Source organism: Argiope bruennichi, chromosome 2, assembly GCF_947563725.1.
Source record: "Argiope bruennichi chromosome 2, qqArgBrue1.1, whole genome shotgun sequence".
Taxonomy (NCBI): domain Eukaryota; kingdom Metazoa; phylum Arthropoda; class Arachnida; order Araneae; family Araneidae; genus Argiope; species Argiope bruennichi.
The window spans coordinates 13625563-13650189 of NC_079152.1; the positions used below are offsets into that span (position 1 = coordinate 13625563).

The 24627-nt window shown below is 32.1% G+C and overlaps 1 protein-coding gene across 1 annotated transcript; it reads left to right on the forward strand.

The window, feature by feature from the left end:
- The first annotated feature begins 3085 nt into the window (after positions 1 to 3085).
- Positions 3086 to 24310, forward strand: LOC129961757 (uncharacterized). The gene is made up of 5 exons (XM_056075310.1): positions 3086 to 3243; positions 9272 to 9380; positions 13214 to 13344; positions 18536 to 18695; positions 23978 to 24310. The coding sequence occupies exons 1-5, from the start codon at positions 3213 to 3215 to the stop codon at positions 24183 to 24185; spliced, it is 639 nt and encodes a 212-aa protein (XP_055931285.1). The 5' UTR covers positions 3086 to 3212; the 3' UTR covers positions 24186 to 24310.
- Positions 24311 to 24627: the final 317 nt, after the last annotated feature.

Here is a 24627-nt window from a genome sequence, read left to right on the forward strand (position 1 = left end):
AAACATTTGTTATTTCCCTTTTTGTAGATAGCATACTTGGAGATTGTATAAATTTAAGTTCAAAATATAAGCATTCATGGAATTTTATGTTTAAATCATTCGTAAGTGGTTTTTAAACTAGAAACTGTTTGCAACATATTAATAGCATTAATTTAGTTATCTCAATTAACTCTGACAAATTACATCGTATCATATCTAATGATATTATTAATTTAATTATATTTAGACTATAATATTAGGGTATACGGATTGATGACTTTGCATGTGAAATCGGTGGAGCTGGGGTGGATTTTCTGTCAGCGTTTTGTTTTTGATATTTCTTGAAAATGGAGGGTAGGTATTCATTAATGACATATCTAAGTTTTCATATGAAATAAAAAAATGGCGCTTGGGAACTCTGTCGTTGTTTTCCCTTATATGGGATATATAATGAAGTTGAGTTTGATATATCAATATATGAAGAAATAATAAGATTAGTATTAATTTTCAATATATTGAGTATTTAATATTTTAATATATTTTTAATGGTTTATATTTACGTTAATGACATAACTAAATTTTCATGTGTAATAAAAAATGGCGTTTGGGAATTCTATCATTTTTTTCTTATAGGGAATATACAATGAAGTTGAGTTTTTAATATTTCTCTGAAAAATGACGATTGGTAGTGAAAAGGCGATCATTGAGGACGTATCTGGAGGCTGTGAATTTCTTTTTAAGAATATGATATAATTTTTAAATAATAATTATAAAATTTGAGAATATGATCTAAACATTAGCAGAATCGGTGCTGTTGTGAAAGTTTATTCCATAGAGTTTCTTTTCTATAGAAATTGTAGAGTGAAGTACTCGAAATAGAGGATGATGAGTTTGTTGACTTCTATTGATGATATATCAAGGGTTCATATAAAAGGACGAGATCGAACCAATAGTTAGAATTAGGTTGGTTTCTTTAATTTCAATAATTACTTTAAATAAGATCATAGATATTATATTACAGAAAATGTAAATACTGAATGGATCTTCCTACATTTTATTTGACACATATCTATTTGTATTGGAGCGAATTTTTATTTAGGTATCTAACTTCAGTTCCAAAAACATATAATCTTAATTTAATATTCAGTACATTCACTCTATAAATCCTAGGGCATGGGTATGGATAAAGAGTTGCATTTTTCTCTTCCATTCTAGAAAAATAAAAGAAATTTAACATGATAATCCAAAAGAACAATCCAACATTCTATTAAGCAACTATTTACATCATCATAAAATGTTCTTGAACAAAGGTCGGGTATTGGATTTTATTTTTTAAAGATATTTTATAATAAATTCGTCGATAACATCGTCACTCTCTCGCATACTCTCTATTAAAGGTGTTATACCAAAAACCACCTTGCATAGCTCTGGTGTACAATATTTATGAAATATTAACCTTTCGTGCAAATTTAGCATTTTTTACGGAATCTGTCGTATCATCTTGGCGAATTATTTGGCGATTAATTCCTAGCACGCGTTAATAGTATTCAAAAATCGAATTTGCGTTTTAGACAAGTTTTTCTCAACAGATTCAAACAAAAATTTGGCACAAAGTTGTACTTGTCACAAAATCCCATACCACATTTGACATATTTATTAAGTCATTGGACGTTTACAGGTTTCTGAAAGTATGGACCGACAGACAGTCAATACGTCGTTGGATTGGGCTCAAAATTTGACAGGTGCTTACACCATAGATGTTAAATCTGTGTTTTTAATTTTATTTATCTAGCTCTCTTTGTCATGTAATTCAGAACAGAACGCCGTCTCATGCCCCCCTATCCGTGACCATTCTGGTCACTGAATGGTTTGGTGGGCATTTTGTCATGTAATTATCGTTTTTATCTTTATTCGAACAGACGGACATCTGAACAGATTTAACACAAAATTTCATAGAAATCTGTAAATGTGGTGTAAACACCGTATATCAAATTTCAACCGTCTAGCTCAAATCGTTTATGAGTTATCTTTGTCACAGATGGACGGACATTTTCTAAAAAAGTGTTTTTTGAATTCAGGGAGATCTAAAGCGTGAAGTTTTGTCAAAATCTCCAGTTCGAATTTGTTGACGATTTCTATATTTTCTCTACACTAATTAATTATATGAAAAAATAAAAAATTATCGAAAACAAACATTTTAAAGAATCTACATTTAAAATTAGTCTTACAGCATCAATTAAATGACCTTAAAATTATTCTAAAATGCTTACTCTCCTTTGTATATTGTGACTAAAAACACCCAACTTTGATTTGAATTTTTGGATGGGAAATATCCATAAAGCGCGGTATAATATCCAAACAAATGTATGTACGTACATTCAGATTTTTTTTAATAAAAAATGAAAAAAAAAAAAAAAAAACTTTTTTTTTGATTTTAGGAGTAATTGTAAAATATAAGTTCCATGATTCTATTAGGTGAAATATTTACTGCATACATTCTTAATTCAACTATTAAAATATTAATTTCAAATCACACTCATGCAACGAAAGACTTTCTTTCCAATTTGCTCAAAAATGAATTTCTTACCCACAGAACTCATGCCCTTGAGTCATACATAAATTCGATGAAAAAATGACGTCGAGTCCATAAGCATTCAAATTCTAAAAGATTTTTTGCTCATTTGGACCACAGATTTGAAGGTTAGAAAAAATCAAGGCTATAAATAAATTTTTACCCTCAATTAACTTAGAAACGGTAAATACGGGTCTTTTTTTATTTTCTTTTTATGTTTTCTCGTCCTTTTGGCATTAAAAGAAACAATTACTAAAAAAGATAAATGTTACCCAGATTATAAATGATTTTTTTCAATCCAAAATCATAATCATTGTTTAAAAAAGGGTAAATAGCATATTATTCCGCCTCTCTCGTCCCCTTATCATATTTGACTTTAAAAAGTGGGATAAACCACAAATATTATGCCTTTGTTTCGCCTTTTAAGATTGCAGTCAAGGGCATCAGCACCCTTTGCCTCAGCTCTAACCAAAATAAAAATAAATAAAGGTTCATGTGATTACGGTAATCTAATAAATCAGCAAAAAATACGCCTTCCTAAATTATCTAACACTCGCCCTACATCCGGTTTCGATTTTTTCGTATCAGATTATAAAAGATGTCGTTTTCCTTTATGATAATCAGTCTTACGTTGAAGTGAGTGAAATCAATAGCATTCATAATGAAACTCATTCATTTCTTTTTGTTTTCAGGTAAGTACAATCTGTTATCTCTTATTATTTGTTAAAATTTAAAATTCTTATCTGAGAAATTTTTAGTTTTGAAATTTCATTTGTAGATAACTCTAAGAAGACTGAAAACAATCATTTTTTTGTTTCGTTTCAAGAAATATGTTTAACGATTTTAAGGATGCAGTCTGTTCTTGTTACTAGAAGTATTCTAACAGTTTTTAAATTCCAAAAAGCTTTTTAATTAAAAAAAGAACAAATTTTCGAAGAAAAATCTTTTTATTTTTTCTTGAAGGAAAAATAATTAAACTGTAAAAATAACGTTTGCTTAATATCCAGATTCGATTTCCTTTTACATCACTCAATTTTTCATTTCAAACGATTTTTGTTTTTAGTTAACAATAAAAGCAATATTTCCTTTATATTTGTATATTTCATTCCACGTTATTCGATATGTTATATCAAACGATTTTTTTTGCATAAATTATTATGCAATCAAACGAACAGTGAAAATAACATCTGCTTAATATATGTGTATGATTTCATTCCATATCGCTGAAATTGTGGTTGTAAACAATTTTTATAGTGTAAATAATGTAATGAATTTAATTATTTTTACATAAAATCTAAATTTATTTTATTGAAAACGATTAATATATTTATATGAAATGTTAATGTTTCATATGAAAAATATCATTAAAATACTTTTTTGTAGAATATCTTTTGGTCGAATTTTATACGAAAAAGAAATGAGAAACTTATGAATGCAAATCTTATTTTAATTAATATAAATAAATATCATTAAGGCTATATAAATTACACTTTTCCAGCATAAAAATTGTTTTGGATTCTACCAAATTTTGTTTACTTAGAACAAGAGAGAAAATTCTGCTAAATTTTGAAAGCACAAAAATCAATTAAATATTCAATTAAGTAAAAATTATTTAAAGTTTTTCACTTTTTTTTGTATAATAACTTCGAAAGAAATTACCCCAGAAAAGTTATTTTTACCACCATCTTAAAATTCAAAATTTAATCCTTTGAACATTACTAATTTCATTTATGTGCAATTTAGTTTCTATCATTTTTTTAAATAACTTATATGATTTTGAAGTTAGGAAGATTATAGTTCGTCTATCGCTAGCCAACATAAAGACTTTAAATTTTTGTACTACTATTTTTTTCAAAATTTTCTTTAATTTTATTACATATCTTTTTTATAGTAATTTTGAATGATTTTAAAGTAGCGATTTAAGGAAGCTTAAAACCAATCATAAGTCTGTGGCTCAAACGAAGGCAAGAAAACGAAAGCTTTTTCTATCCACTGTAGTTTTCTAGCCTTTTTATTTCGATTTTTTAAAATTTATTAAATAATTGAATATTTTTCTTTTGTAAATTGGATCTTATTTCAAAACTTAAAAATTGCATAACTTTATAATGATGCATCACCACATGTATATTTTGGCTCACTCCCAAGTCAGTATAATAAAATAAATGTATACTGAATTATTTTAAACTGATATTTTTAATAACGTTTTAGAAATCGTTTTTGAAAAATGAAATATTTGGAAAAATAACATTTCGAGAAAAATAAATTAAAAGTATTTTTTTTTTTATTTTAATAAAAGATAAAAAGAATTTCTCTTCAAAATTTTCTAAATTAGTAGAACATTTCTTCCTTTTCTTGAGCGTATTTTTTTTTTTTCTTCTTTTCTATTTTCTATTTTGTAATTTTTTTTCTTTGTCCTTTTCTTTACATTAACGAGTATTTCCTGTGATTTGTTATGCAGCTTTCAATAACAGATTTGAATATTTCTTCAATTTATTAATTTGAAAGTACATTTTAACTGTAGGTGCTGCTATCAGTTAATATTTGACATAAGTGCCTGTCTGTCCGAACAAGTGAACTCGCTAATTGCGAAGAGTAAAAAACTAGATAGCAAAATTTCGCATAGTTCCACATTTTCAACTGTAGATTTGAATAAAATTTAGAACCAAATACTTTAAGGATCGGTCCATATCGCTTGCAATTTCGCATGCATAATTCTATAATGCATATATCTCTGTGCTATACATATTTATAATGCATATACCCAATAAACGCGATAATTCTAAAATGCAAAGCCGCGGGTGAATAAAATTTGGCACATTGTTTTAGCATCTAAAGTGTAGATGTTTCCCAAATTTCGAATAAAATTAGTTAAAAAATATATCGTCTGTCGTTCTGTATTTTCATATGCATGCAAACGCGATAAGTCAATAACACAATTGTCTAAAGAGTGTCCCAAACTTAACGCAAGATTTGAATTTGCCACCATTCGTGCTGTCAAGTCTTGGCAACCCTATTAAAAAATCATTTGACAGCAGATAGTTAAGATAGATAAATAGTAAAAATGGAGTATTATACGATAGAACAAAGTGTTAACGCAAGATTTGAATTAAATAAAAAACACATTTTTTTTTTACCCTTAAATTGTTATATTTTTAATGAAACGTAAAGTACACAGAACAGGATTAAGTATGGAATAACACAGAAGTAAAATGGCCTCCACAGCTTTGATAGCACGTACGCACTCTTTTGTCAAAATTTTCCATGACCATTTTGCATAAATGTGGCTCAATTTTGTTGATGAAGTCTTGAATTTCTTCCTTTAACCCTTTAAAGGGCCATTTTTTTCTAGTCATATTATGTTAAAATAATTTTAGGCTTGAAATTAGAATAAGAAAAAAGATTCATTTAGCTTATTAAATAAATTAAATTTGATTAATTAATTAATTTTGATAATTAATAATTAAGTAACAAATCAAGACACATCATTTTGTCTGAGATAAAGAACTGAAGCATCTAAATTTCTGTATTTCTAAAAAAAAATTGTCAGAACTTATGCCAACCTACATAATTTGATACAAAGATCGATAAATTTGGTGGGAAGTATGCTTTCCACGGCCCTAGAAAGGGTTAATGAACACGTGCTTGTAGGCTTACTGGCATATACCTTTGACTTTAAATAATCCCACAAATAGAAATCCAATAGTGTTAAATCACACGATCTGGGGGGCCATTTCTCAAATTTTTGAACTGTGACCGACAGATTTTCATTATTTTTTAAATATTGTTCACCAATGAAAACACGCTGTTTTACCGTGTAATTCTCCATTTTTACTAACCCTAAACTATCAGCAGTCGGATGGTTTTTTTATAGGTTTACCAACACTTTACTGCCCGAATCGGGTCAAATTCAAATCTTGTGTTAATTCTGGGACACCCTTTATAAAAATAAAATTTGGAATGCAATCTTATCACTAAATTCGACACATTCTGTGTCGAATTTTGGTTCAGTCGGTCGAAAAAAGGGTTCAAAATTCATATATTGTTTTCTGTACTTTATTACATGGCACAAAACGCTCATGTGTGAGTCTCTGAAAGTAAGAATCTGAACACTCGTGGCGTTCACTGCATTGTCCAAGGTCCGCAATTTCTTGCAAGTGGAGGACAGCACCTTTATCAGAGAGTACGTGAGAAAATTTAGGGGAAACCACATCCGCTGCTTTTCAAAGCTAAGCAAATACCCTCACTTTCACTCTTCGAAACGAGTGAGTGCTCTTAAATTGAACTTTCACACCGGATATGCAATACAGATGAAGAATTAAGGAGTGGATCTTATCTTGATTTTATCTTGCATGCACTTAAAGCATTCATTAATATAAGATAGGCAGAACCGCCCAATTTGTTTATCTAATAAAATGAAATCGTTTTTCTGCGAACTCAAAGAATTATTCATAAATCTAAAAATTAATTGAAAATATTTCTTCAATTTAATTTCTTCGGGTTTTTCAATTTCTTTTGGTTAATTTCTTTCGGCCATCTTAAACCAAAATTTGCTTCGGAACTATAATTTCTGTTATAAGATCGCATACCAAATTTCATTTATCTAAATCATTACCTTTTTAAACCAAAGGGAAATGTCTCCCCCAAATTCTCTCTCATACTCTCTAATAAACGTGTCATTCCAGAGAAATCCTGACGTGGCATTGGCGTGCACCAGTTACGTAATATTAAATTTTGGCGTGAATTTGGCAGTTGTAATGAATCCATCGTGTTATTCTTGGCGAGTATTTTGGCGTTTAATCTAGAGTGGATTGATAATAGATAGAAATCTACAATTTTGATATAAAGATCATATACTAAATTTCATCCTCCTAGATCAAAACTTTTAATCAAGATTTTTGAGTTATCTTTGTCACAGATAGACAGACGGACATTTTCCAAAAATGTATTTTTCGATCTCAGGGAGGAGCGCAAAAATGTGGTGATTCGTCAAAATCGCCAATCCGATTTTTTTAAAAATGATTGTTATACTTTTTCTGTACTAGGTGCTTGAAAAAGTAATAAATTAATAAATATAAAAAAAATTTCGCTTAATCCTTCCGACACAGAAATCACTCCGTTGGAAAGCTCTACTTCTCATTGATAATACGGAAGATAATAGCGAAAAAGATATTCGGTGACATATAGAAGTAGTCAATGATTGAAAAGACAAAGAATCCGATGGAACGACCTGTCGCGGGTCTCGTATCAAAGTACAAGGGCTGAATGCTGATAAAATTTTTTATTGTCACACGAATAAATAAATATACAAATATTTTGTTTTTATCTGTAACACAGTGTTTTATCCTTGAAACTGCTAGTATGGTATGCACTATCTAAACCCCCATTTAAATAAAACTAATAAAATGTGAATTAAATGGAAACAGTCTCCTATAAATTATAGTACATTCAGTTTATAAAGTTTATATGACGAAGTAAAAGTATCAGTTTCTAAGTGAAAATAAAATCAACAATACAGATCGTGTATCAAATTAAATTAAAAAAAATATTAAAATTAAAGTAAACATTGGTGTGATTAAAATAGCAGTTTTTTGAGTTTTAAAATGGTGTAAAAATAATTTTTATGAGAAATTGCTGAAGAAATATGTAAAAGATTCATTTTTAACGAACTTATATTTTAAACTAGTCGCCTTTAGCGACCAGCTGATTCACCGAGATGTATGGTTGCTAAAAATATCAATTAAATATTTTCTGAAATCATATCTTAATTGACTCCTCAGCAAAATAATTTTTAAATTTCAAGTTTTAATAAACAAATAAACAATATTGTTTAAGAAGCTTTATGCCACTTTAGCCATTCTGCCTTGCATTCCCTTAATTTTATGTCAATACTTTTATTGATAGAAAAATCATAGAAAATAACAGCGCTGTTTGAAAATGAACGTAATTTAAAAGTTTTTCGCCATTATTTAGCTTTAAAATTAAATCTTAATTGTCAGCACAACAAAATTTCAAAATGTATGTATAAAAAAATGAAAAAATAAGCCAAATCTTCTCATTTTTATCACTAACGACAGAAAGAGAAACCAGCTCAAAATATTAGTAGCAATAATGAAAATGATTTGAGTTTTTGATTCAATAATTAAATATATTGTTTTAAAATTTAACTAATAATAGAAAAATATTATACATAACAAATTGGTTATATATATATATATATATATATATATATATATATATATATATATATATATATATATATATATATAGTTGCTTTTCAGAATTATGTAAAGATCATTTTTGTCTTGTAGTATTTTTGGAAATTAAAGTGAAACAATGTGAACATTTTGTTTAATTTTTAATTCATCAAAATTCTAGTTGAAATTAAAAAAAAAAAAAAATTACTTCCACGTGCACATTCTTAACCTCCATAAGTTTATCTGTGCCAAGTTCGGTAATTCTAGATCAAAGGGTTCTAATGGTGAAGAACTTTCCAATTGTGTTCATTTATAAATACAGCTGTTATTTTCTATGATTGATACATAAAAGCATGGGCAGAAAACCCTACATCAACCTGTATCGCTCCAATGATAGACACACATATACATATATCTTTATTATAAGTAGAGATAATGATTTCTAAAGATCTGGGAGTAATTCGTACCCATCCGTTCTGATGCATCACCAAAAATGTTTTTTTATGAGTGCTGTTTTCATTTTCAGTGTTTGTTGGCGTCGCCTTCTGTAAGGAGTTGGAGTGTTTGGGTAAAGAAATCCCTGCTTGTTTGCAGAAAATAGAAGGAACAAAGGACAAAGATGCAGATCTATGTTTGTAAGTTCCATAACGTGATTTTATATGTTGACATATATATATATATATATATATATATATATATATATATATATATATATATATATATATATAATATTTTCATTCCGGGAAAGCATAATTATTTACAAGCAGAGACACGGACAAGGCACATCCGCCACAGCTCAGTACAAAAGCAGAAATAAGAAAAAGCGCTAAACAAATCATCACTAGTCTTATATAACATAGGATTTCCGGCCTCATGCCGATGGAATACATGTGTTGACCTTTGACAAGGGCAACGAAAGTATCACTTTCATTTGATACGTAGTATTGATGGAGCATTATTTTTACAAAGGAATGAATTAAACCGAAAGTGGAATTAGATCAAGAAATAAGAGAATATTTTACTATGGGCTAAATTAAGATAAAGTTTTGGAAATTAATTTGGATTAAACTAAGAGTTTAAAATATCATTACATATATATATATATATATTTACAAAACATACAGGATATTCCTAAAAAGTGGAACAAGCTCCCCCCCCCCCTTAAATATTGCCCTTAGACATATATTTCCTGTTACAAAACTTCAAGAAATAAAGTGGGGTATTGTACAGGGGGGGGGTTATAATTAAACTCCCCCTATGAACAGCATCTTACAACGCAAACGGATGAACGCATTGCAACGACTTTTGGTATATAGACTATCCATGAGATGAACTCACGGAATTTCGAAAAAAAAAATAGTTTCAAAATGTCTACCAGTGGGGGCCTTTTCAGAAAACCATTAATTTTAACACATCAAACGACCAAAACGGAATACAGAAACAATATTAATATTTATTGACTAGTTTCTGATCACCTTGTCATCGAACCACTTTAAGTAAAGGTAAGGAAAAAATAACAATGCACTGCTTGAGGAAAAAAACAAACAAACAAACAAACAAAAAAAAAAAAAACACCCCAGCTCAGTTTTCAGAAACAAGTACAGATTATCACGAAATTGCACAAGAGGAGAAGTTGTTAATCGTGTCCATGATGATGTAGGGAAAGGTGCTCCATGTGATCACCCTCATTCACCTGCAGAATTTCAAGTCGATGGACAGTGTGTTCAACAGTAGATCGAAGCGTTATGGACTTCTTTTAGTCAATCAATGTCGCAACAAGATGCTGTCATCATTGCAGCCGGAAACATCGACATAAAACATGACAATGACTGCAAACTTTTCTTTTCTTAACTTATTTAGCGCAAAGCTTTCTCATCTCTACATTTTTTCCTAGAATTGACACTTTTCCCCGGTTTTACATTTTATTACTCATAATTCTTGTTCTGAACTGTTTATATTGTTTCTGTATTTCGTTTTGTTTGTTTAGTGTGCTAAAATTAATATTTTCCCGGAAAAAGCGCCCTCTAGTGGACATTTTGGATTTTTTTTTTTTTTTTTGAAATTCCGTGAGCCCATTTCGTCTATAGTCTATAGACCAAATTTCACTGCACTTCGTTCACCCGTTTGCGTGGTAGGATGCTGTCTATAGGGGAAGTTTCATTAGAACCACCTTGTATACAAACATTTTGGATTCTGTGAAGGTTTGTAATGAAAGTTTAAAATTTTATATGGCCTGTATAGTGCAAAAGTATCATTTAGTGAAATATTTTTACTACATTCATTTCTACTCATACGAAGTTTCAAACCTCTATCTGGAAAATTTACAGATATATACTTATTTTTAAATTTATATGGAAATATTAATTTCGGAAATAAAAATTTATTCTATACAAATAAATTTCATTGGCAAATATTTGTCTTGTAGTGCAGCATTCTATCATTATGACTTCAAAGAAAGTCGAGCCTATAGTTGTTCAGTTTGATTGACCGACAATTACAACTACAATTTTATTAAGAGAATTGAAATACTGTTGTTATTGTTACGTATGGCACTTAAAAGCCCGCTGACGAACTGCCAGCGATTTAAGCCGATTGTGTAGTAGCTTCTGAAGTTAAAGTCCCCTGAGCATCCGAGGACAGAAGTTTGACTTTTAGCTCATATAAAGATGACACTCACTTGCACAACCCCTTTTTACAGGGTGTCTCTTTCCCACACCTCACAGATAGAACATAGGGTAGAGAACAACACACCCGAACTGGGACTCGAACCTAGAACGCCCAGATTACTGGGAAAACGCGCTACCCCCCAGACCAAGTTTGAATTACTCTAGCTGAATTGAATACAGAGATGAATCAAATGCTATATATTTGTCATCCATTGTCGTCTGTTTTCGAGATATATTCCAAAATGATACCTTGACGCAGCCCCCAGTCTTAACAACCGGACAGATTTCACCAATTAATTTCATCCTTCCGGTGCATATTGAAACCATCAGAATGCTCCTCACTAATTATGAAAGTACAATTTAAAATAGTTCTTTCATTTTCTGTGATAAGATGTGGTTCATCAAAGCTGACATTATAAATCAATGCTATTAATACGATACGAGAGCAGTCAGTCACCGATGACGGATAGCATAGATAATTTAAATATTTGCAAACTTCAAATAAATGCTAAATGTGTTTCTAAAACCTTAACAATTAAAGTGAAGCTCATATTAACAGAATGTGGTTTATGTGCGTCATAATTATCATCTCGCAGAAGAAGGATAATCATAGGATGAAATGATATCCGATAAACCCTTTTTTTTCTCTATTGTGTTGAAAAATTCTCATTTTTTTGTTTTTTGGTTCCATAACAATATTTTTCAACAGACCAGAGTTCATTATTGGAATCGATAAAAATTTCTATTCTTATGATATTTTAATGGAAATAAAGTGATTACATTGTTATTTGGATAAATTGTTCTTTTAAGGAAACAGCTGTTTGATTACTGTATCTCTGTTTACGAGTGTTTGTCCTTAAGTTTCCTTAAATAATTTATCGTTGCCGGTGATAAATGTAAAATGTTTTAAGATTATGCGTATTTCCAAAAGAAGAGAAATTTTGTTTCAATCTATTGTAATGCATATGAAACTGTAGAATTTACAGCTCTTTTATTTTCCTTTTTTAATATGCGAAGTACACACAGAGGCAGCATTCCAATAAATACATAAAAACCAATTTGGTGGAAGAAATTGGATGGATATATATTTATACACTTATTCTTTGTAGCATTTTTAAGAGTAATTTTATTTCTTGTTCTCGTTTAATTGTTAAAGTCATGCACTCAAACCTTTTCAAATGTTGTTTAAAATTTGTAACATTATTCTAATAATATTTCTAATTAATCATCTTTTAGAAGTTTCGCTTCAAAGTTCTGAAAAGATGTATAATTTTATAATTTAACAAATGACCCATTTTATAATTAAATAGAATTTGGATTATGTTACAAAACAATCTGTCTTTTTTTCATCACTAATTTTTTAAAAATGTGTTTCTGAATTTCAAATTAATTTTTTTTTCATAGGTGAGATATTGAAATCAATTCACTTGAAAGTGACCTTGAAATTAAATGCTTTGCTATTTCAGCCTGACAAATTTGTTTATTAAAAATGCTTAAGTGGATATCAAAATTAAAATTAATTTTGGAAGTTGGAGATAGGAAAAGAGAATTGCGGGACTTGCATTGCCTTGAGGGTTCCTAGACAGATTAATTCGTCTCTGTCCAAGCTATTGGGCCTTTGGCGACTTTTTGAATGAGCGGCATGATTTTTGTTGGGCATGGCGTGAAAACAAACACTAATCTTAAGACAACAAACAGCAGGAGTGGTCTTCTTAAAACTTTCTTTCTGGCGAATTAATCGATGGTATGCGGTTAATACACAAGTACCAAGAATTTTAATTCTCATTTCCTTTTTATTTCAGGAAAGCAAAGGAAATGACGGACTGTTTCGAGTCTTCAGCCAAGATATGTAAGGATGAGGGACAGAAAGCAATTAAAGATTTAGTGACCGTCGTCAAGGAACTCTGCGATGTAAACTCGCAGACCCATAAAGGTAAGAATGTGGTAATTGCAAAATTTGTAATGCATAAACAGAAAATCCAAAGTACAATAATAATTTGATGTTACTGGATACAGATTGAAAAGGGTGGATTTAGACTTCAAATTACTGTATAATCTCCAAATATGAAATTTTATTAGGAGATAACTCGTCAAATTTAGTAATCCATTTGACAAGCATTTCAATGAAGCTCAGCAATGAGGTTTAAATCTAAGAATCTACATAGAAACGGTTTTATTTCAGTTTAGTTTAGTTATATTAACGTCCCGTTTTGAAAGCAACACTAAGGCTGTTTTCGGACAGACCTCGTAATTTTGACGAGGACGACACCTGAACTGACACTCCCCTCTTCAAACTTCGACACCACACCAGCGGGAGGATGATTGCTCCTCCGCTAGTCACGGATTTAACGTGCACCAAATCCGCTTACGTGATGGTTTTTCGGTGAAATCGGGTCTTGAACCTGGAACCCTCCGGTTTCGAAGCCGAGACCTTACTAGCAGGCCATCTCGATCGTGCGTACAAAGAAATGGAAATGACAGCCTTTGCTTCTAAATATCCAATTTATCCATTACAATACAAGGAAATTTGGATTCAGCAAGGATTAGGATATATATATGTTTGGAAGAAAATACTTGTGTATTAGCTGTGTGCTAGTGATTATTCACCAAAGATCGCAATTATTCCAATGGCATGTAATTAATACTAAGATTTGCAAATGACATGTGGTAAATACACAAGTATCGGAAGAAAAGTTTGCAATGTAAGAAGGCAGTTTTCGTATATATTGCAAAAACAGCGGATTTTTTTTCTCAAAATTGCTTAATAAACATATAACCCTCCTCCTCCCGAAAAAATATGTGTATCTTAAGGCAATGAGCTCCTCGGATGTCAAAATTTTCAATATCCTCACATGAGCGTTTTATGCTTCGTAGTATAGAGAAGAAAACAAAGTATGCATTTTGATTGCTTGCCGATTGAAACCAAAATGAGACATTGACTACAATTCTATACCTAATTCTAATTATCTACATTTTTGAGCTTTTTTGTTGTCCTAATTGCATGCATGCAAATATGCAAAAAAAAAAAAAAAAAAAAAAAAAAAAAACTTAAGTTATGGTTGGAAAACCCTTTACTTGAAATTTCTCTCAATTTTTAATCAATTAGGATTAACATTTCAAAATAATCACTCTGAAGTGCACATTCTGATCCTCCAAGATATATATGTGCCAAGTTTAGTTGCTTTATGTTAAATAATCAAGTCTGTAGAGTGCCAATGCACCCACAGACATACACACATCTATCTTTATTGTTAGTAGAAACAGAAATGGCTGATGGTTGCACAGTAGGGTAGAACGAAAAAAATCAATTTTTTGTTTTTAATTTGTAATAGTGCAGAAAAGTTGCCTTTTGGTGTAGATAAAATAAATTATAAATATGAAAAATATTGGAGTAGGGCTTGAGGTACCGTAAGGATGTTAAAGTTTCAAGAAATAGAAATTTTTGATGCATTTTAAATGTTTTTTTTACGAAGCAATCAACTTTTGATTTTTAAATTATAATCGTGCGGAAAAGTTACCGTTTGGTATATATAAGATAAATAAAAAATATTGGAGTACATCTTGAGGTGCCGCAAGGACGTTAAAGTTTTATAAAAACACACTTTTTGCAACTTTTTAAAGATTTTTGCATACCTCGATTATGAAATAAAAAGCTATAAATAGGCGTTGCCATATGAATAGAATTAAAAAAAAAACAGTTTTACTCTTGCACTGGCATGGCACTGAATCGTCGCCACAGGGGTTGTTATTGAGGTAAGATGTCTGCGTCCGGTGTCAAGGACAGGCATGGTTTCAAATCAGTAACTTTGCCGAATTCAGTTGAGTTGGTGTCTCCACTTCATCTATTTTGTAACTGATTAACGTAATTGATTTGTTAGTTTGTGCGATTGTGTGCTTTGTTGTGAGTAAAAATGGCTCAGTCTTAATGAGTGAAGACAAGACAAATGTCGGAGAGTTCTATTTCTGGGAAATTTAGTGATTTGTTTAAAGTATACCTCTCACTTACGAATCTGTTATGAAGTGCTTCTCTTTTATCAGGCATAACCTTAAAATTGCTTCAGAGAAGGAGGCTTCTGCAAGTGAAATATGTTACACTTTAGTTGCCATAATAGTACAAATATGTTCAAGAACTTCTATTCCCTTTGCTTCTAGCAAAAGTTTCACAAATGATAAAAGCTTATCATGCTAAATACAGGAATTTATTAAAGCCTAAAAGCAGAAAATGTTCGAATAAGTTTGATTCTAACCTCACAGAATTTAGAAAAGAAGTTAAACATTGATTTGATATTGCTGACTCGCATAAACGAAAAAAAAAGTTCCAGTTATAGAGCAAAAGTTTCTAAACAATCAACGCTCTAACAGGAAAATGATTATAGGTAATATTGACATTGCTACCATAAGCGCTTAGAGGAAGAAAGAATAAAGAACTACAGAGAAAAATTAAGTTTAATCAAGAAGGAGCAAAAAATACTTGCGTATCAGAAACGATTACTGACGACAATGGCAACGCTGAAGAACAGTAACATTCTTTACAAAAAGAGGCAAAGCAACCTGATCCATCAAATAGACAAGAAGAGATAAAACGAGGAGGTGCCTTTGAGGTTAAATGTACTTATGGTTCCAAATATCTTTTTATCCTTATCTCACATTCACGCTATCTCTCTGACAGTCTCAAGAACGTTATAGACCAGATTATTCAAAGAAATGGGTACTTTGCTGCTCCAGGTAGGATCCTTTTAATCCATGCTAAGTGATGAACGTAAAATTCAAAGAGAACTTGCTTTACAACGTGTTTAAAAAGCAAGAACAGAAAGTAAAGACATAGCCAGGAAGTTTAATGTTCCAAGGATAAACTTCGATGCAAAGGATCCCATCGACATGATCTCATGGCTTGAAAATGAGGTAACTGAACGTCCCTTGTTAAAACATGTTTCCAGTGACTCTCTCAAAGACTTTATACAGAAGGAATTAAAAGCTGAACCAAATAATATAGGGGACTCGGATTTGGATTGGATTGGAATTTGACGTTTTATGGCATAAAAGCCGATGTCGGTTATGCTGCGCCAAACACAAGATTAAAATATGAACCAAAGCAAAAAGACTAAAATAAGTAACATTAATTACTATTAGTCTAAATAATGTTGCAGCTTTATTAAAAAAAATCAAATGAAACATAATCAAATAAAACATAGTCAGAATCCCCAAATCAGTAAAAACATGGGTTAAAACTTAAGATTAATTAGAGATATTTCTAAGGGAAAGGAACAAATTTGGGTGGGGTCTTTTACCCACTAATTCTTTTAAGTCTAAAACAGTTGTTTTAAATCAGTATAAACGTAATAGTATAAATAATATAAAATAGTATATAAAATAGTTTGTCAACGGTAAATGTCGGTGAATCGTGATGAGAAGAACCCATATGATTGATATTAGAAAAGATTCAGGCCCGAAGGCATCTCCCACCACTGAGCCCAACAAGGGATGGCAGCCACCGGTTCTGGCCATTCTCAGCCTCGGCCCTTACCATAGTGCTAGCCAGAACCTATACGCTGGGAGTCACCCCCGGGGACAGAGACCACCCTTCACTCCAAGCCCAAGGAGTGACTCCTTCGCTTCATCCCCTAGAGCAGCCCAGTCATGTGTCTAGGATACCGGCCGATTAATACACCGGGGACCTAAATGTACCACCCATCCTATGGGTCACCACGCATGGCCAACACAAGGGGTTTTTGGCTGTCCATGAGAAGCAAGAAGCAATGACAAAGGCAACAGCTTCCCATGCAGAGCTTCCTCGCTTACCGTCGAGAGGAAGAAACACAACAAAAGCCACAATTAATCAGTATATGCAAATCAAAAAACGGCCAAACAAAGTAGCAAAGTGACCAAAAAATGTAGAAAAGTTGGAAAGAACTCATCTAAAACTAGGAAATGAAAAAAAAAAAAAAAATGGTCTGAGTCTTGACGAGAGGAAATTAAGACTGAAAGGGAAAAGATCGCTAAGGCATCCTGGGGTCGCGACGCAAGTATCTACTAAAGACAGTGCACCCTTTGAGACAGGAAAAATCCTTGGGTACCTCGGGGTCGGGACATCCGTACTCACCTATAGTAGGTGAGCTCCTAAAGGGAGTGGACTCTGTTATCGACTTTCCCCGGCTTCTTTGTCTCATGCAATCAGTGGAAAGAACTGTGAGACCAGTGGCTGAATCGGTTCAAAATGTGTATGGTTCAATCGCAAGAGAAGGATACCTAAGAGCAAAAATTGACTCACGTGTGAATATGCCAACATTTAATTAAAAAAAAACAGTTTAATGTGGCATTGAAGTAAAAACAGCTGTAGCATTTGTATTGTGATGTTACAGCTGTACAGCTGCACATAATGATAAAGCTGTACATAATGATTACAAATGTTACAGCTGTAACATTTGTAATCAATATACAGAAGTAAGAAATGCATAGTTTGACATAAAAATATTTTTTTATTATTCTACTTTGTCATTAATAATTTTTCCAATAGTAATGCTTATATATGCATTTAAAATCATCTCTTGTAACATTATATGAACGAAAAATTCATAAAAATATTTCATCAAAGTTCATAATTTTTCAAATTTTTTACACATTTTCAGCTTTTTGTTGTATTGCAAATTTTCAGCTCAAGATATTGTTGTATTGCAACCGAATTATTTTATATTCTTTTTGAACATCAAAGTTAACCTTTTCCCCATTATTACCAAACTAAAATCTAAGAAATTTTTTTTAAAGGCCCATTAATTTTTTTTAAAATTTTTTTTTACGAATTTCAAGTTTTTTGCGGCACTACCTCAAGATAATATAATATTGCAACTAAATTTTTTAAAAAAATTGTTTTTGAACTTTAAAGCAACTTTTCCTCACGATTACCAAACTATATATATCTAAGAAAATTTTTTAAGGCCATTTTCGTTTCATCCTACTGCTCAGGCTTTAAGGACAGTCAGGTCACTTCAGTTTACTTTTCTACAAGAATGGCTGTTTTACGTTTTTTACTCTATAGGACTTAAATAGAATGAATCTTTAGCTTGCTAGTTTTCTTTCAAAAGATTAAAAAAAAACAACCCTAATTTTTATTATTATTTTTATTTTAGATTTCCAAAACTACGGAACATGTTTACAGAAACCCGCTTTTAAGTTGAAATTCACCCTGAATTGTCTAGCAGAATATAATGAAGAAATGCAGAATCTTGGAGAACCAGACGAGAGCAATATGGAAGAATATTCCAAGAAGGTGATGAAATTCATTTGCCCGTAAGTATTTTGAGGTTTTTTATGAATTCTAAGTTTGGATTCTCTTACTTCTTTTTCGCCAAAATATATCAAATCGCTTCATTGCTAAATATTGCAAAAAAAAAAAAAAAAAAAAAAAAAGGAAACAAGATGATGTTTCATTTTTAAATGTTTATAGAGACAACGTAGCATGATTTGACAATGCGGGTGAACTGAATTCTGTATAATTCGAATACTTTATGAATCCGAATACTTTATCCGTCTAGATGCATAGGCAGTTGTAATCGTCGCGTACATGATTTACTTTCAGCCTCTCAACTTGACAATTTCTTGTAAAAAACGCAAACGATAATTTAAGCAAATTCTTCCAGAGCTCCTTTTTTGTAAATATTAGTTTAATTAAAATTATTTTATTACAACTGCGAGCGTTATTTTGTTATATAAATTGATTTACATAGTTCCATATCAATTTTACGAAGAAAAAAAATCTGATGTTCCAGCATTTTAGTAATTAGAGAAGTTTTATTTATAGTAATTTGTTGATACTAAATGCTGATACAGCAGATATGTTCGTTACTTGATCAGTATTCATTTTTATCCTGAATTAAATTATTGATGGAATTTTTTTCTTCCGTTCCATATAATTCATGAATCAAGATTTTAAGCAAACGATTTTTGTCACATATTATCTCTTATATGTTAAATTCAGAAATTTACTTTAGAAAAGTCATTTTATAACTCAGAAAGTAGTTTTCAGTTAGACTCAAAAGTACAATACTGTCCCTTCACCAAATTCGCCAATCTAAAGTTCTTAATCGTCTTTAAATCTAATGTTGATTGATTGAAATGGGATGAGAATGGGATTTTTGGTAACAAAGGCCGTGATTCCCTGATGCCAAGAGAGTTCGTTCAATAGATGTTAAAAAACTCCAGAGATTTGAGAAGGATCCGAAGGTACTGCTCATTAGAAACAGCTTTTTGAATAAACGTTTTGAATGAAGATCAATATTGTTACGGAATTTCCCGGGGTTCGTTTGGATAGTGGAAGTTATATGGTGTAGAGAACGCTCAATCAGCAGACGGTAGTAGAAAAAGAAACAACGACGTTTATTTACACGAAGACACACAGGACAGCATAAAGACGACAACTATATACAGCACAGAAGACGATTATCTTCAGCCGAGACGTGCAGCATACAACAAGAATCTACAGTAGCGCACAGCTTAGTTCAGCACTAGCTTGACTCCGTCGCTGCTCCGCTAATCCCTGGAAGGCCAGTTCTTTAACGTCGATTCCGACTACGGCGATCCTGGCAGCTGTGGTCGCCTCCTTTTATAGGTCTCAGGGGGCGGGGCTAGAAGCCTCTCAACCAATCAGGAACGTTCGAGGCGTATCTCGGTTCCTACTGGATGGATCGGGAAAATTCTCGATGTTTCGGGTATAATCTATTTTGGTGCCAAATTCTTCGCCAAGTCGCCAAGTTTGTCGCCAAGCTCCGGGTCCTCTGACGCGGCACACGGACTCCGTCAAATACAGATGACTGTAAAACATTCTTTCCGATGATGGAACCAACTATGCTGGGAAGCAGCATTACAGATTCGTAACAATATTAAGTTTTGCAAAAGATTTGATCGACGAGTGGCGTATTTGGAACAAAACAAGCTGATATGTTCAATATTATTTTCATGATTACAAACTTGGCAGTGAGGTTAATTGTATGGACCAAATAAATCTATGCAACAGAGCTGGAGTTACAATCTTTCGGGTTAAAAGACGTGCAGTTATGATATATTCTCTTTTATTTTCGAGCCATGGATTAAGGGAAAACATCGTGGCAACCTCGCCAATAGATTCTTGATATTTGCTATTTTTAAAAACGTGATTCGTTTTTTTGTGGTGAAGTTGCCTGATAATGAGAAATTATATCCTCTGAAGCAATCCACTCCAGCAATAGGTGCGACTGCGTGCCTATTTTTGCGAGTACGTCTGTCTTTTCATTCCAATGTATCTGTGAATGTCCTGGAAATGACACAAAGCATATTTTCTGATTTAATTTCCCCCTGGCTTGAATTTTGCCTGCTGATCTGTGAATGACTTTTGGAGATTTTATTGTACGGCATTTTAAAGCTATTCAGCAAAAGTAGATTTTTTCCTGTAACTGAAAGTTTATCCATTATCTAATGCTGAATTTTAAGAGATATTTCTTGAAAAATTCAAGTTTGGGGTCAATGTATTATATCAAATTGTAATTTATTTACAAGATTAAATGTCTATTTATGTCGAAACGATTGTCAGAAGAAATTAGGGCATTTTGGTATGTTTTTCGGTAGCTAAATTTCAACCAGCCACGTTTAATATATGTTGAAATATTTCAATGTTGGAAAAAATTTGTCTACGCGTCGGTTGTAACGGAGATCAAAAAGCGTCAAGAAATTTCGCCAATTTGGCGATTTCAATCGCCAAACTATATAGTAGTATGTGATTCGCACGTTCAGTATTTTTCATAATAAATAATAATGCACTTGAGTATATTTTTAGAATTTGGCGAAATTTTTTCTTGGCGCTTTATAATCACCGTTACAGCCGAATGATACCAAAATTTGTAATTGCAATGAAGGTGGAATGTAATTTGTATCCTTTTTATGAAGCAATGGAAAGAGATTGCTGCCAGTTGAACGAATTGAGTCTTATAATGAGGCGAAATCATCTTGTTCGAGCAAAACTTATTGCTGAAAAAATAGAATATTTTTTCAGTCAACATCTTAAAAATTCTTAAATCCCAAGAAGGTTTTCTTTAATTGAGAGAAGCAAGGCTGACTTTCCCACCTGTAAACTATTAACATTGAATACATTTATTAAAATTCCACCTTGTTATTTGTGTTGCGACTGATGGCACTTTAAAGCCCGCTGACAGTTATCTGTCAGCAATTTAAGCCGAATGAGCATCTCTTGTTTTTTCAGTAGTGTCAACTTGGGCCAAGAGTACGATTTAGGTACTCACATGTCACAACCCTTTTTACGGGGCGGACTTCATTCATGCCTTTCATTCACTCATCCTCAGATCGTAATTTAGACCTGAATCAGAGAACAGTCACCTCTGAACCAGGACCCCCAGTGGTATTACTTTGGATATGGAGGACTTTGTGACCATGATAGATTTATACGTGCGCCAGACACCATACACACGGAGAGTCTTTTGCCGGCGGAGTCCGAATTCGCAGCCCAAGGGACACAAATCCAACGCCCTACCGACCAGGATATCCCGGCCACCCTTTGCTATTTAATACGATTAAAGCATACTAATCAAATGGAATCAGTCTACAAAAAATACTGCTCGTATAAATTAAAATATCTATATATTTGCGTTAAAATGTATAATTCAGTTATTTTATAGAGTTTTTAGTTATTTTATGAAACAACATCATGATTTTAGGAAATATTCTGTAAAATTTCAAGTTATTTTATGAAATAACATATCAAATGGAATAACAGATTTTGTGCAAGTCATAGAGATCCCTTGTCTGGCGGCGATTAAGTTTAATTTAGCGGCATGAAGCTTTCTGTTTATTTCAGGATCTTGATTTCCTTTACGTTTCTTTCCTCTGACTGAATGGAGGCTTCGGTAACACGGAGAACCCTTTTCCAAGCATCTTTAAATCTTTAATAATATTTTGTATTATTTGTATTCAGCGTTAACTAGCTAAACGAAGAATTGAATTAAATACAACTATAAAAGTATTCGATGAGTAATCTGAAACATTCATATGGTGATCTATTTATATTTGACAGTTGCCATTCGATAATAAGAAATAAGAGCGAATTCTGTGGTTCATACGTTAGATTATTATATATTTATAGATCATACAGTATCATGCTTATTCAGTTAGTATTCTTTCACTCAAGATATTTCCAGGTTTCCTTTTTCATTTCTGCTATGAATTTTATGTATAATCATATACTATATCATCTGAAGGTCTTTTTACAATTGATTGCAGTATAATATTTTCTCTTTTCCGTAAGCCTCACTTACTATTCCATACGATCGAATAGGAATTACATATTCTCTACAAATGAAGATGTGGCAAGGTGTTAAGGTATTAAATACTAGCCGAACTTGGTGACCAGCTTGTTCGCCCAGATTATTTACTTTTTAAACTGTTAAATGTTAATAGGAAATGAATTAAAAAAACATCTTGGTATTTTATACAACCGAAGAGCATGGAATTTATTTAATCAATTTATTGTAAATTAAAAACTGTATGCATTAAAGATAAAGACGCAAGTGAAAATACTACTACGAAATTAATAACTTCCAAAAGAAAAAATTAAATATTTTGATGAAGCAGAAACGAAATTGAATGAAGGAATGGAATTTAATCATTAAACAGGCAATATTTTGGAATCTAAATACAAGGACTATTTTTAAAACTCAATGCTTTTGGAAGATATGGTCATTAATTTTCATAGTTAAATCATTCCATTATATATCAGTCTACGGTTAAGTTTATTTTCACGCTTGATTTTTATTAAACACAGAGAAACGAATACGTAGACGACAAATGCATAGACGAGACGTACGCAAGCAACATACTACAACAAACAGTTGCCCACAAGTAGTAATTGGTATTCATAACAACCACAGCACCCAAAGCGGCAAGACAGGATTCAGCAGGAGGAGGGAATCTACGTATTACAATCTCCAAACGCCTTTAATTTTCCACTGTCTCCTCGCTTTAGCTATATCCAACTGCCGACTCACTACTACCCGATTGGCTACACGACAACGACTCGACATTGCTTCTATAATAAGCATCAGGATTCAGCACGAAAATATTCCAGAATTTTGGCGATTGAACCAATGGGAACCAAGCTATGTCTGATTGTTCCAGAACCTTCACTGCCCGGCTTCGGGAATTATAAAAGGCCGGCAGTCTAAGGTGAAGGCAATCATAGAAAGAGTCACCGAAAGGTTTAGAGACAACGGTGAATAGTTGTATCATTTCAACAAATCTCAAGTGGTGTTAAGTGGAGCTCAAACGATTGGTGACTCTAATTGTGATCTATTTTGTCGCCAAAGCCACAAAACTTTTCGCCAAATAGTTACCAAGCTCTGAGATCACTGATTCGGCATCCGATCAGCATCTAACAGAGCTGATAGTAAAACAGTCTTTCCAGTGTTTGAACTAACCCTACTGGGAAGCAGTATTACAGATTTGTAAGAATATATAGATTTTTATCACGATTCCATGAATATGATATGAAAATTTACATTATTTCTTACCATTATTTTTTCTCCTTACAGGAAACGGGAAAACATAGTAAATTGCGGTTATGGTCAGATGAAAGCGGAATGTGGGGAACCAGCTCAAAGACTCTTCATGAAAATCTTCAGTCCTATTGACGAATTATTGAAGGAGTCATGTGACAGCGCCAGCATCCCCGGCATCAGCATGGCATTGATTTTTCTGCAGCTTTTATTTACTTTCTTCTCATCAAGAAGAGTTTTCTAACTGCAACTGGCCTTAACTATATTTATTTTTGCTCCACTCTAGTCCAAAATACCGCATTAAACATGACAATATTCGAAAGAATGCAAATTTTGTAGAAATTGTTTATTAAATTATTATTATTTCTATTGCTGATGCTATTCGTTTCTCTCTCCTGACCGTTCTTTTATTATAAAATATCAGAATACACGCGTCGTGGCTAGTGAAATGACAAGTTCCTGTGGAATCAAAAACACAATTATATAAAATAAAGATATGAAAAACTCACTCAAACCAGCTGGAGTTGTCTTCCGAAAACTTTCTCGCATATTCTCTAATAGAGATGCTATTCCAGTGAAAGCTTTGCATGACATTAGCGCGCAATAGTTAAGAAACATTAACTTTTTGAGTGAATTTAGAATTTTTACTGAATCTATTGTGTGATCCCTGGGAGTAGTTTGGCGAT